Source organism: Podarcis muralis, chromosome 2 (assembly GCF_964188315.1).
Source record: "Podarcis muralis chromosome 2, rPodMur119.hap1.1, whole genome shotgun sequence".
NCBI classification, from domain to species: domain Eukaryota; kingdom Metazoa; phylum Chordata; class Lepidosauria; order Squamata; family Lacertidae; genus Podarcis; species Podarcis muralis.
In genome coordinates this window covers 3,839,348-3,852,184 of record NC_135656.1, presented here as the reverse complement: position 1 = coordinate 3,852,184, position 12,837 = coordinate 3,839,348, and the positions used below count along the sequence as shown (strand labels likewise).

General features: G+C 48.7%; 1 protein-coding gene across 1 annotated transcript in view; it reads right to left on the bottom strand.

The window, feature by feature from the left end:
* Window positions 1-102: 102 nt before the first annotated feature.
* LRP1 (LDL receptor related protein 1) overlaps window positions 103-12,837 on the bottom strand; it is a 298,357-nt gene continuing 285,622 nt past the window's right edge. The window contains exons 80-89 of the mRNA XM_077923771.1: window positions 12,685-12,791; window positions 11,948-12,064; window positions 11,203-11,379; window positions 9,750-9,890; window positions 6,100-6,273; window positions 4,185-4,346; window positions 3,056-3,230; window positions 2,321-2,425; window positions 1,521-1,585; window positions 103-197 (exon numbers count right to left, since the gene is read on the bottom strand). Of these exons, the coding sequence (XP_077779897.1) occupies window positions 103-197; window positions 1,521-1,585; window positions 2,321-2,425; window positions 3,056-3,230; window positions 4,185-4,346; window positions 6,100-6,273; window positions 9,750-9,890; window positions 11,203-11,379; window positions 11,948-12,064; window positions 12,685-12,791 (1,318 nt within the window). The remainder of the gene's footprint in view (window positions 198-1,520; window positions 1,586-2,320; window positions 2,426-3,055; window positions 3,231-4,184; window positions 4,347-6,099; window positions 6,274-9,749; window positions 9,891-11,202; window positions 11,380-11,947; window positions 12,065-12,684; window positions 12,792-12,837) is intronic.

The window sequence follows — 12,837 nt, the reverse complement described above, 5'->3', positions numbered from 1 at the left end:
TTTAATATGCAACACAGAATCTAAAAACTCCCCCATCTCCACGGCAGTAGATATGCGACACACTCAAACACCACCCACAGTCACCATTTCTGAGTGCTTTGCTTACCCTTTAATCCGTTTCTTGTACCAGACCACAGCTCCGGCCACCAGTATCACCAGCAGCAGGAGGAGGATTGGGATGATGATGGACACGGTTCCTACAGGAGGTGGGAAAACACTGGTCACTGACTAGGAACCATCCCTCATAGCCCACACCCCAAGACAGAGCAAAGATCTCATCAACACTAAATATGCACAGCCTGTCCCTTATGTCTACATATATATTTCCATTTCTGGGCAAGATGGATACAGATGTACTCAAATATCCAAGAAGCAAAGGCATCTCATTTCCCTCTAGGTTCAAATGAGGACCAGTGTGGTGCATCGATTAGCTTATCAGGCTAGCACGGGAGAGACCCAAGTTCAAATCTCCACTCAGTTTACCTCTGACCGGTTAATACCATCTCCCAGCCTCAGCTACCTCACAGGGTAGCTTGTGAGGATAAAATGGGGCTGGGATGAGAAAACCCCCCGTCTGCCACCCTGAGCTCCTTGGAGGAAAGGTTAAGGTATAAATATAATGAACGGAGACAGTTTTTGGTGCAGGTGAATGGAAAGCATTCACTAGTACTGTAGAGGGAAGAGAAAAAGGTGCAATCTGGAAAACTCTCCACCAACACACCTCTAGCTAGGAAATACACCAAAGACCTCCCTCTGTCTTTGAGAAGACATTTCACTTGATAATCTGATAGAATGTAAGCCTAGCCATGAATTTTTAAAAAGTAAAAAAGTTTTCTATCCTGCAGCATTTCTGGAATGTTTACGTGTAGGCCAAGTATTTTTCGCCTTGACAATGGACACAAACGTTTGTGGAATCTGGACCTAAAAAGCCCCCCCCCCCCCTGCAAATAATTTAATAAATGGGTGCACTTCTCACAAGGTGGACATGCCAGGAGGCAGATTTCATGTGCCACTGAGGGCAGCAGAGTGGCAGGGAGACAGAACTGACCCACAGGACACAATCCGCTGAGATGTTTCTTTTGCACAAACAGAGCTGAACGAGAACACAACCATGTGCTTCCTTTCACAGAGGGCAAGTCTATCAATGGTTTCTAGCCAAGATGTCGCCTCCAGCCTATGAGGCAGAGTTGCAGGGAGCATGAGCTCTGCTTGTGTCCTGCTGAATCTAGCAGGGCTCCTCTTATGCTCAGTGCTTCCTATTCATTTAAACAAGACATGCAGGGGAGCCTCCGAGTGGATTGTTCCCCTGTGTGAGGAAGGGAATAACCATTTGAATATACTGCCTCAAGGACCAGAATGCCATGGGCCATGTCCCTCTGGCTGGTATGGAAAAGTCACCACCCCTGCATGAACAGGTGTTCCCTGACTCTCTCCAGCTGCAGCCCACATCCAACTGACACACTCACACGCCCCCCCATCAACCACTACAGCGGCTGCCCTTGAGCCCCCGCTCTACATACGGTTGCTCTGCTGCTCGTTGCTCGCAGATCTCTCACAGCGCTCCCCTGTCATCTCCAGTGTGCACCTGAAAAGCAAAAGGCATGTGGGTTTTTGTGGCTGTGGGATGGATACAAACAAGAACTTCCTTGGGCAAGGAATATGCTGAAAAAGTGGTGTGAGAGAGAGAGAGAGAGAGAGAGAGAGAGAGAGAGAGAGAGAGAGAGAGAGAGAGAGAAGGGGGGCAGATTATGCTGAGGAGAACACTGGAGTAGCTGAATGGAACTCATGAGATACAGGGAAGCTGGTATGACTTCAGCAGATGGCTGCAGGAAGGGTGTGCAGATTGTGCCATAATCCAGCATGCAGGAGTATCTCTCATGCAAAGCCCATCTTGGAAGGAACACAAGAAGCTGCCGTATACTGAGTTGGGTCCATCTAAATCTGTATTGTCCACAGAGATTGGTAGTGGCTCTCCAGAGCTTCAGAAAGAGGTTTCTCCCAGTTCTATTCAGAGATGCCAGGGACTGAACCTGGGACCTTCTACATGCAAGCCAAATGCGCTACCATTGAGCTATGGCCCTTTTCCCTATGGGGCAAAACAGGGGAAATGGCACGCAGGTCACATGAGATGGACAGCAGGAAAACCACACAATTCAAGGAAATAGGTTATTTAGGAGCATGCTTGTCTTAGTATGGAGGTGGACTTGGAATTTGTGAGTTAGGAGAGCACAGGATAGGAAGCTGGGTGAAGACTTGTCTCACTGAAAGTAAGCAGGCATGCGCCCCCCTTCCCTTCACCCCAGTTTCCCTCCAAACTCACTGGCACTCAGGCATCGAAGTTTCAGCATTCATGGTGCAAGTGCCCCCATTGTAGCAGTAGTTGTTGCAAGTCAAGCAACTGGGGGCTATCCTGCCATCAGGGCAGCTGCAATGTAGAAGGGAGATGCGGTCAATGTGGCAGAAACTCCCCCTCCCTCTGCTACTGCCCAAAGAGTAAAACACAACCAGTTACAAGTCCAACCTTACTAGCCTATCCATCCCCAGCAGCTTCCTGCCGGAGGAGCGTTAATGCCCCCCCCCCCCCCCGCGAAACAGGCCTTCTCTCCATCACGGCCTCTGCGTGTACCTCAACTTACCACTCCTGCTCCCACCTTTTAAAGTTCTGCTTGTGGGATCCTGTCCCAACCCCTAACACACCAACCACAGAAACTGATCTAGGAGACCCCTCACAACTTAACAGGCAGGGGTACTTTGGATAGGACTCCCATGGTTTCCCCTTGGAAAGGATACGAGACAGCTGTGTGCACACATAAAAGCCCCACAAATGTGTCCCGCAATATCACAGCAGCCCAACCAGTTCCCCCCAAAACCCTATCCTGGTTCCTCGCCACTTGGGTGTCCATGGTGACTGTCCAGTTCCCCCTGCCAGCTGCGCTGTGTGGTGCTTCTCCAATGCCTCTACGGGCAGGGGACCCAAAGCACTCTTGACCCCTATCTCTCAGGACCATCTCAAACCTCCTCTTCTTCCAACCCCCAAGCAACTCTTGGCACCTACGTGCAGCTGACGTTGCCAGTCTGCTGGATGATGGAGCAATTGCCCTTGAGACAGCGGTCACACTTGTTATGCTGGCAGCGGTCACCATAGTAATATGGCGGGCAGCGGCACAGGCGAGCTCCAGCGGCAGTCAGCTGGCACACACCGTTGTTCTCACAGAAGTTTGAGCACTGGCCTGAGGGGTACAGAAAAGATGATGCAGCACGAGACACAGGATTCGTTCCTGAACAAGGTCCTGAGTCTCTACCATACCCCAGGGTGCATAAACTTCATCTCCGCTGCACTGTCTATTTAACATTTGTTCATTTATTTAACAATAAAAAATATATTTTTAAAAAATCAATCACAAAAGGGGCAAATTCTCAAGTGCTTTTCTGACAGTCATCCCACTGATGGGGCACGGGAATTAGACCTCACACTGGATGGAAATGAAGACACAGTGATTCCCCTGCGATGTGATTTTTGCTGAAGATACCCAGAGGGATTCTGAATATATGAAGAATTCAATGTCCTCAGTTTGGTATATTAAAATTAAATCAGACAATAAATGGGATGTTTATCTGCAGGAATTAACAAGCTTCCCCTGCCGTCAGACATGTGTTTATTCAGCTAAGATTTCAAATGACTCGCACAGAATATGTGACCAGTAAATTATTTAATATTGTCGTGGCATATGCAGACGAGGCTGTATTGAAGGCCTTGTGTGCTAAACTACCCTCTCACTGCCCTTTTCATGCACTTCACCCAGGAATAGATTCCACTATTCATTGTGTAACTTTTTTAGAAGGTCAGTCAGGTGATTTCAAATCAGGCAGTTGCTGGTTCACGCAAACAAGTTTTAAAGAATTGTTTTATAAGCTCTAGCAGTGGAAAAAGTTATGGGCAAGTTTTCTGACCTATAGCAGTGTTGACTGCCAAGGCGTTTGTTTTTTTAACTAAATGATTTGATCATTTGTAGTTCTGAAAATAGGTTTTCACTTTACTCTTGGATTGTATTGTTTGTTTTTGTGATTTATATTCTAAGAAACTAAAAAATCTGGCCGATCTCCCTGACATTTCCTCCTTTGGCCAGTGTGTGTGTGGGGGGGGGTGGGGTCTGCTGTGGTCCTGGGAGCTGGCAGGCACTTACGGTATTGGCACTTGTCACCGATGAAATCAGTTAGGCAGCGGCAGTTGGGCTGGTTACCCTGGTTGACGGTGCAGCTGCCGTTGTTGAGGCAGTAGTCTGTGCACAGCTGCTTGTTGCACCGAGAGCCAGTGAAGCCGTTGGGGCAGCGGCAAGTCGGCATCCCTGGGGTGGGAGGGCAGAACGCAGGTTATCGTTAGCAGGGCTGGGCCCATATAACTGACTTAATGCTACATGGACTGCTGCAGCCAATAAAAGGCACCTGTCCTGCATATGTTGTTGTGACTTCAAGTCCCACCAGCCCCATTCAGCAAGGCCAAGGGTCAGGGATGATGGGAGTTGTAGTCCAGTGGCATCTGGAGGACCACATGTTTCCCCCACCACAGGCATAACAAGATCTTTGAGGAAACCCAACAGCCAGTTGAATGTATATGGTACCTCCTGGGAAGTGGTGATCCAGGAACATGGCAGACAGGAGAATATTTTACCACTCTTGTATTTCATAGAACCACAGAATTGTAGAGTTAGAGGGACCCCAAGGGCAATCCAGTACAACTCCCTGCAATGCAGGAATCTCAGCTGAAGAATCCCCGGCAGATGCCTTTCCACCCCTGTTGGGACTGAATCCCACAAAAAACATTGCCTCAATTTTATTGTTTAACTTTGGGAAGATTATAAGTACATATGTTTTACTAAAACAAACAAATAAATCGACAAAGAATCTTTAGATGGCAGAAATTTTATTTTGTTACCCTGGGATCCATTTTTTCCTTTACTGCAGGTGTGGAGCTATGGATCTGGATCTGCCCCCCCCCACCCCAGGCCAGTGGGCAGGGTCACCTGTCAACCACATGATTCAACTTCAGGTGAAGAATTGGGAGCACTCTCCATGTGGGCTCATAACTCTTCCCTTGCACCTCTGGCTTTAAGCCGTGGCTGCAGAGGAAGAAGCTTGGACTCACACTTTTGGGAGGGATCGGCTCCCTCCCAAATGGAGAGCTCCAATTCCAGCGGCATTTGCACCTGGCCACTTTCAGCAGGTACTGGATGCACGAAGGAGCTCCTGAGTGCAAAACAAGTCTCCCTTGCAGGCTGGCATTTGGCACCATATTTAAAAGGCACATGCAAAGAACGATTGGCAGCACATTCTAAGGCTCTCAACTATACCATATGGTGGTGTTGTTGCTGTTGCTATTATTATTATTAAAATTTGTATACCACCCTTCACTTGAAGATCACAGGGCAGTTCACAACATAACAATACAAAATGAAAACACAAACTGCATAATAAAACAAAACAAAACAAAACAACAGCCTCTCCCCCACAGAAACATTTCAAAGGCCATAGAATGTTAATCAGCCAAACACCTGGTTGAAGAGAATATTTTTCCGGCTGGTGGCTAAAGATATGTAACGAAGGCACCAGGCGAGCCTTCCACAAATGGGGAGCCACTGCAGAAAAGGCCTGTTCTTGTGTCGCCACCCACTAGAGCTCTTGTGCAAGAGATACACAAAGAAAGGCCTCGAATGATGACTGCAGCTTTACTTCCCCCAAAGTTGATGACAAGTATAGTGTAGGTGATCCTGGTTGGGGGGAAATGGCCTTATATGGGCCTCAATTAGGCCTGCAGTCTGCAGGTTCCCCACGGCTGTTTAACTGCTGCTGGCATGAGCCCTCAGCTCCAGTTCAGTTCAGAACAGAGATCAATTTCTTTTTTTGGCCACAAACAATAGTGAGCTGAAAAGTCTCAAACCATAAACGGATTAACACAACTTTGCAGAAGTCCATCCTGAAAATCAGATGCTGAATTTTAACTTCAGCACTTGAAGCAATGGATCTCCTTGGTTCTCGTGTCTCCTCCACTGCCATGACTCCAGCCCTAAGTTACACCTTCTCCCAGCACCCCACCCCACTCACCAGATGGGGAAGCAGCACAGGTGCCCCCGTTCTGGCAGTAGTCAGAGCACTGGTCATGCTGGCACTTGTCCCCGATGTAGCGCGGCTGGCACCGGCACTTGGGCTGCTTGCGGGCATTCAAGAAGCAGCTGCCACCATTGAGGCAAACCAGGTCACAGGTGTCGGTGGCTGGAACTACAAGAAAGGAGAAAAGAAAAGCAGGCAAGAAAGTGAGTGAGAGACTCATTCTTATTTATAGTTTACTTAGTGTTGTCACGGACTGGCTGAATGCAGAGGAATAGTGGGAGGCACCAGATGGGGAACCCCCCAAGAGACGAAGGCTTGGTGGTGGGATGACAATGAGGGGTTAGACAGAGGAGAGGGAGAAAACTGGGAGAAGGAGGTGTCAGAAGCTGGAGATGCAACAGGGTTTAGTGAGTAGGGAGAATCTGTAGCAGAAAGAATTCCAGAATCAGACGCAGAGGTGGAAGCAGGAGAGGAGGGAGGCAAAGAGGCAGAGATGGGTCGGGCTGGTGAAGAAGCCAGGTCTCTCCCTCCTACTGCAACAAGCTCCTCCTGGTTTCCCAGGACCAGAAGAGCTATGAAGAGGGAGAAGCAGAGAGAGGTGTGCTGGCAGAGTCTCAGATTGCTTGGAAAGGATCCTGGGGAAGGACGAGATTTAGTCAGCTATGGGGAGTGTCGGCATCCTTCGGGGGTCGGGAAGCCAGCTGGCTAGCCCCCAGCTGGATCATGCCCTTCCAGCCATGATGATCCCCCAATCTCTGGTGCGACATAAATCAGTGACTTCAAAGCCTGAGCACACTATATTAGCAGAAAATACTGCGCAAACAGAAGTGGTGTGAGGCTTGTGGAAACGTACTAACAGCTACAGATTTCTTAAGCATAAATCAGGACAAAGAAAACATGTCATCTCTCTTTCGTCTTCTCAGAGAGAGAGTCAAAAGCAAAAGCTATACACACAACAGAAGTTCCCAGCAAACTGTGCTGGAATGTAAACAGACATGTGACACGTAACAATCCCATGTCTGCTCCTTAAAGTGGAATGGAAATTCCCAACATCCTCCCCCTTTCCATGTAACCTGTGGCGCAATATTTCAACCTAACTGCAACTGCAGTACATAAATCTGAAGTTGTTCCCTGTTAACAACTTTAGACAACAGATCTGCAGGAATCTCGTTTCCTGGCATGTAGGACACCTGAATGAGTCCTTTCCAAAGACACTCCCTTGCACGATGCAATTTTATCTGCAAGTACTTGGTTCTTTGCTTGCAACTCTCTGAAGCTAGCAAAGCCAAACAGGACCTGTTGTCTTGGTAAACCTGTATAGGACATTTCACATTAACCCTGATGTCCTGAAACAGTTGTAACAACCATTCACAATCCATAAGTGAATATGAGAGTGCATTGAGTTCAGCTTCACAAGAACTCAGGCTCACTGTTGTCTGCTTCTTGCACAGCCAGTCAAACAGACACTGGTTATACATGTAGCACTCCGGAAGTGCTTGTGCCATCTGTGGTGTCACTTCCAAAACTTGCATCTGCAAAAATCTCAAGACCTCCAGACTTCAGATTAGTGAATCTGAGTCTGTAGTGCAAAGTACCTCTCAGGTAACGTGCTATGCGCTTGAGAGCTTTTCAATCCTGAACAGTAGGATTGTTAGTGTGCCTGCTAAGCAGATTAGTGCTCACAATCCTACTGTTCAGGATTGGAAAGCTCTCAACGGAGCATTGCAACATGGCTCCCACTCTCTATAGCATCAGACAGCAAAGAGAAAGAACAAAGGACAATAGTCCCACTTCATGGACCACAGTAACACAAACATCCTGTCTCCGTCACTTCCCACTCTGTGAAGTTGAAACATACACCGTCAGGTGAAAGACAACAATCCCACGACCGCAATCACGGAGCAGGAATTCTAACATCGAGGTGGGGACTGTTAGCTCTAAAACTGCCTCATAAGGGCAAGACCTAGCAAAAAGAGTTGCTACGCTCATTAGGCTTGTCACTCCTAAACTGGCCTTGGTTTTTTCTAATAATGAGTTAACTTCACTTTCTCAGTCTTATTTATTCCCAACAAGAGCCATCAATGTACATGGGGTTTTGGAGAGCACAAAAGAACAGCTCATGTAGCTTGACGCAATGAAGTCTAGAGGAATCTGTCTATTCCTCCCCCATCTCCAAAGGAGACAATAGATTTGGGAGGAGGTATTGTCTATGAAAAGCAAAAATAAATAAAATAAAGAGTGTTTATATGGTGAGAGTTTGTTTCAGCCTCAAACTGAATAGCCCCAGGATGCATATGAATTTTACATTGTATCCCTTGGTTACTGTACAAGCCCTCAAGTAATAATTCCTGCATTTACCTCTCGATGATGTAAGCCAACCTCTAGCTAGGCATGAATCACTGGATCTAAGCAAGAATCTGTGAGGGAGTTCACAGCAGCTCACCTCTCCCATGTTGTGGGGAGGGCAGATGGCAATTGGTTCAAGGAAGGGCACATGCCTTGCTTGCAGAAGGTTTCAGGGTCAACCCCTGGCATCTTCCACTAAAAGATCAGATACTAGAATCAAGTGAAAGTTCTCTCTGTGTCCCTGAAGAGCCACCACCAGGCAGAGCAGACAAGACTAGATGGACAAATACTATAATGTGGTGAAAGGCAGCTTTCTTCCTTGTATAATGGGAATTTCATGACCTACAATATCTGCGAGAGAGGCCCTGCGGCAAGGTGTGTGTTCACAGGCAGCACAGGGCCTTTTCAGTAGTGGTCCCTATCTATTGGGATGCATTGTCCAAGCAGGTAATTCTTCAGCCTCAACCTCCTTCCTCTATTTTTCATTTTTAAAAAGTGATTGGTAACTGCCGATTTGGTTGTAATCCCTATTTGCTCATTTTAATCACCGGTATGTGTCTGAAGTTTTTCATTCTTGTTTTCATCAGGGTACTCTGTAGGATTTTCAGTGCGTGGGCTGCATGGAGTGAGTCCACAAGCAGGAAGGTTATTAACTTAACATCACTTATTCTCCAAAGCAGACAAAAGGATGTGAGTGAAAAATGGAGCAGGAAAGAGACGCGTTGCTGCCCTGGGAACAGAGTCAGATTTCCATGCAGCTATTGGCACAAAGTTATTGCCTTTCCGGGTTGATTCTCCTGAAGAACAACAAACACCAGCCACTCGGACAAAACCCAACACAGTGAGTTCCAGTTGCGCCACTGCCTGTATAAAGCGTGATCTTCAGAGAGCAGAAAAAGTTCATCTAGCCTAGTATTGTCTACTCTGTCAGGTAGCAGGTTCTTGGGGTCTCAAGAGAAGAAGTCTTTCACATCACCCAATCTTTTTTTAAACTGGAAATTCCAGGGACTGGACCAGGGAGCTTCCTCATACAAAGTGTGTGCTCAGCTTCCGAAATATGAACCCAGAGGCAGCCAAAGGCATAACGTGGCCAGTATATTCAACACAAACTGATGGTGACTCACAAGGTCACAGGGGGTGCCAGCACTGGGAACTGAGGACAGTCAACTGAAAAGAACTAAGTGCAGATTTCACTTCCTGGGCCGGGAGTTAAAAACAGAAGGCATTTTAACAGAGGGCAAAAGCAATATGGTTGAGGAAGGCAGGAAGTGCCTCGTTCTGTGTGTGTAAGCACTTACCTACAGGTGAGACGGTAGGTGAGGGGACAAGCACACAGGTGCCATTGTCCAGCCTCCTGCCATTGGGGCAGGTGCACACAGGGCCGCTGGGACTCAGGAGGCAGAGCCATTCACATTTCTTCCTGTCGCAGGGGTTGGTCACTGGAGAGGAAAGATGCCAAGCAATAAGAGTTCAGCAGAGGCTCTTGCTGGACGGCAGCCCCTCTGCTTCTCAAAATATGGTCTGAAAGAGAACTTGCACTCTCCAGCCTCTGAACTGCCTCTTCCTCACCTGGTTTCGGAATGGCCCCTCTGCTATCCAGCCTGCTCTCTCCTGGCTCAGTGACCACTGTGGCCATATTTCAGGAATAGGCAAACTCCGGCCCTCCAGATGCTAACAGGACCAGTGGTCAGGGATGATGGGAATTATAGTCCCAAACATCTGGAGGGCCGGAGTTTGCCTATGCCTGCCATATTTTCTCCATCTGTTTGCCATCATGTCCCCTTATCATCAAACTGCAAACACCAAGAGCACCCAGTTTAACTAACTGCTGTGTCTGCTGTGTTAATTGATTTATCAAGTTGGACTGAGGAGCGTCAATTCAGGCAAAATCATGTTACTGAGCACAGCATTACAACTAGAAATTAATGCAGATTGCAGAAAACAGTTCTGTTGTCCACTTTCCAGTCATGCACCTGCATTCCCAGCAGGAATCCAACCATTGCTGGAAAGTCCCCAAGGAAGCAGATTTTGCTACCTGCCTGGGCAGCCATCTCTATTCCTTCCCATGTCTAAAAGAAAGATTCAGACTCACAAAGACATCTCCATATTATCTCTTCAACCTCAAATCTACTATGGGTCTCCTAAGATGAGATCAACATGACTTCCTACCCTGTTTTGCTATGAAGCAGAGGTCTAGACTGGGGGAGGGGTGCTGCCCCAGGCACATTTTTTTGAGCGGGTGCAACCAGACGCCCACACGACAGCCTCCCTCATTGAGGCTGGAGCTGTGAGGAGGGCAGTTGCGTCCAGGCCAGGCCTTCAAGGCTGGGGTAGTGGCAGCACCTCCTTCTCCTCATGGCTGGGGAAGGGATGCTCTCCGCTGGGCTCTGGTGTGCGAGGGAGCTGAGGAGGCCACAGCTCCACTCCTGGGTCGGGCCTGATCTGGGGCTGGAAGCGGCAGAGGAGGTGGCAGCATCGCCACACCTCTCGTCTGCTGGGCTCTGACAACGGTCCAGTGTTGCCATGTCAGAGCTCCACTCCCAGGTTATGCCTGACCTGGGGGCAGGAGAGGCGGCGGCAGCATTGCCATGCCTCTCCTCCACTAGGCTCCAGCGCATGAGGGAGCTGCAGAGGCAGCTTCCTCACGGGACAGCCCAGCACTGACGAGCTTCCTGGTGCAACACTTGCCCCACCCACCTGCAACCTACCTAAGCTGTATGAAGGCTTGATGCCCCAACATGCAATACTAACCATCTGGCTGTTTATACTGGTGGTACAGCACCACATCGGTGGCATGGTTGAGTCCAGCTGTAAGGTTGGTGACGGACCCATTACCAAACTTGTGAATCTTGAAGATGCGGTTGTTGATGTAGGTGACGCCATAGATGTAGTCTTCAAAAATATCAATGCTGAAAGGGTGGCTGAGCCCTGGGGTAGAAGGGGGGTGGAAGCAGTGTTAGAAACTGGCTGTGCAGCTCTGCTAATGGACACATAATTCAGGATACTGGAAGGACCTTGAGTTCAGTTAGGTGAGTTGTGGAGGGGTGGGCAGGTAGAAGATGTTTCCCATTTTGGGGCATTGTGGAGAGGCAAGGGATTCAGAATCCTGTGGGAATGGCAGATAAAAACACTCCCAAGTTCTTTTAATAATGAGCCCATTAACTGGCAAGCTCTTCTCAGCATAATTCTTTCAACACCAGCTGCAGTACTACAATGGGACCAAGATGCCTCTCTCTAGGAAGAGGTGGAAGGAGACTGAAGGGGGGAGGATGGTGGGTCTAGCACTACAGCTGCTGCTTTGGGTTGTGTTAAGGGGACTAACCATGATCACTGTGCTGCCCCTTTGATCTTCCTTATATTTTTGCCAAAAGCAAAAAAGGGCACTGGGATTACAGATCTAGAGGTGGAGGAAGAGCAATGGAGGGACTGAGCACACCGAGACCAGCACCACCCCATGGCTTTCCCAAAGCTTCTTCCCCCTGCATCCACCACCTACCTTTCTTGCTGTCAATGGCCACCACTGGGTCAGTGCCATTGAGCCGGATGCTGCCAATCACTGAGAGCTTGGCATCAGCCCAGTACAGGCGCTCGTTATGGTAATCAACAGCCAGACCTGCAGGCAAACAACGGCAATTTATGTGTGAGTATCAATGGTGACCTGTGGACCATATATATGCCTTAAGTGTCAAAAGTGTGAAGTGGGCTTCCCAAAGGATATGGAGCCTGTTGCTTAAGAAGGTGTGCAGCCCCCGCCCCCCGCCAGGCTGGCCTTCGCATGTCCGGCCAGGGCAAGCAGAGGAGCTGAGACTTTCCAACTCTCCTAATCTCTCTGGTGGTGTATCAGTCAAAGACTAAGCAGCCCTTCCCCTAGACAGGGTTTCCCAAACTTGGGTCTCTAGCTGTTTTTGGACTATGACTCCCATCACCCCTAGCTAGCAATCCCTGGGTCAGGTCCAGCTAAGAGCTAAGGAAGCAGAACTTGGAAAGAGATTCCTGTGCCAGGAAGCTTTGGGAATGCCTGCAAGAAACAGGAGGCAATGTAAGGCGATGAGCTAACAGCCACAAGGCAACTTCTGACGTTCCCACGTTTGGGAAATTTGCCCAGTGCTATCAATGAAACTGTGGTGTGTTGATACAGAAAAGAGGCAGCCCTGGGCATGGCTGCGCAGCATGAGGGAGGCTCGACACACACACACACACACACACACACACACACACCCCGACCAGACTGACCTGTTGGCCACTGGATGTTGTCCTGCACAAGCGTCTCCCTCAGGGTCCCGTCCATTGCCGCCGTCTCAATCTTAGGGTGGTTCCCCCAATCTGACCAGTACATGGTGCTGTAAAGAGAAAGCCATGCTGTGAGGTGTGGAAGGGAAGAGAGAG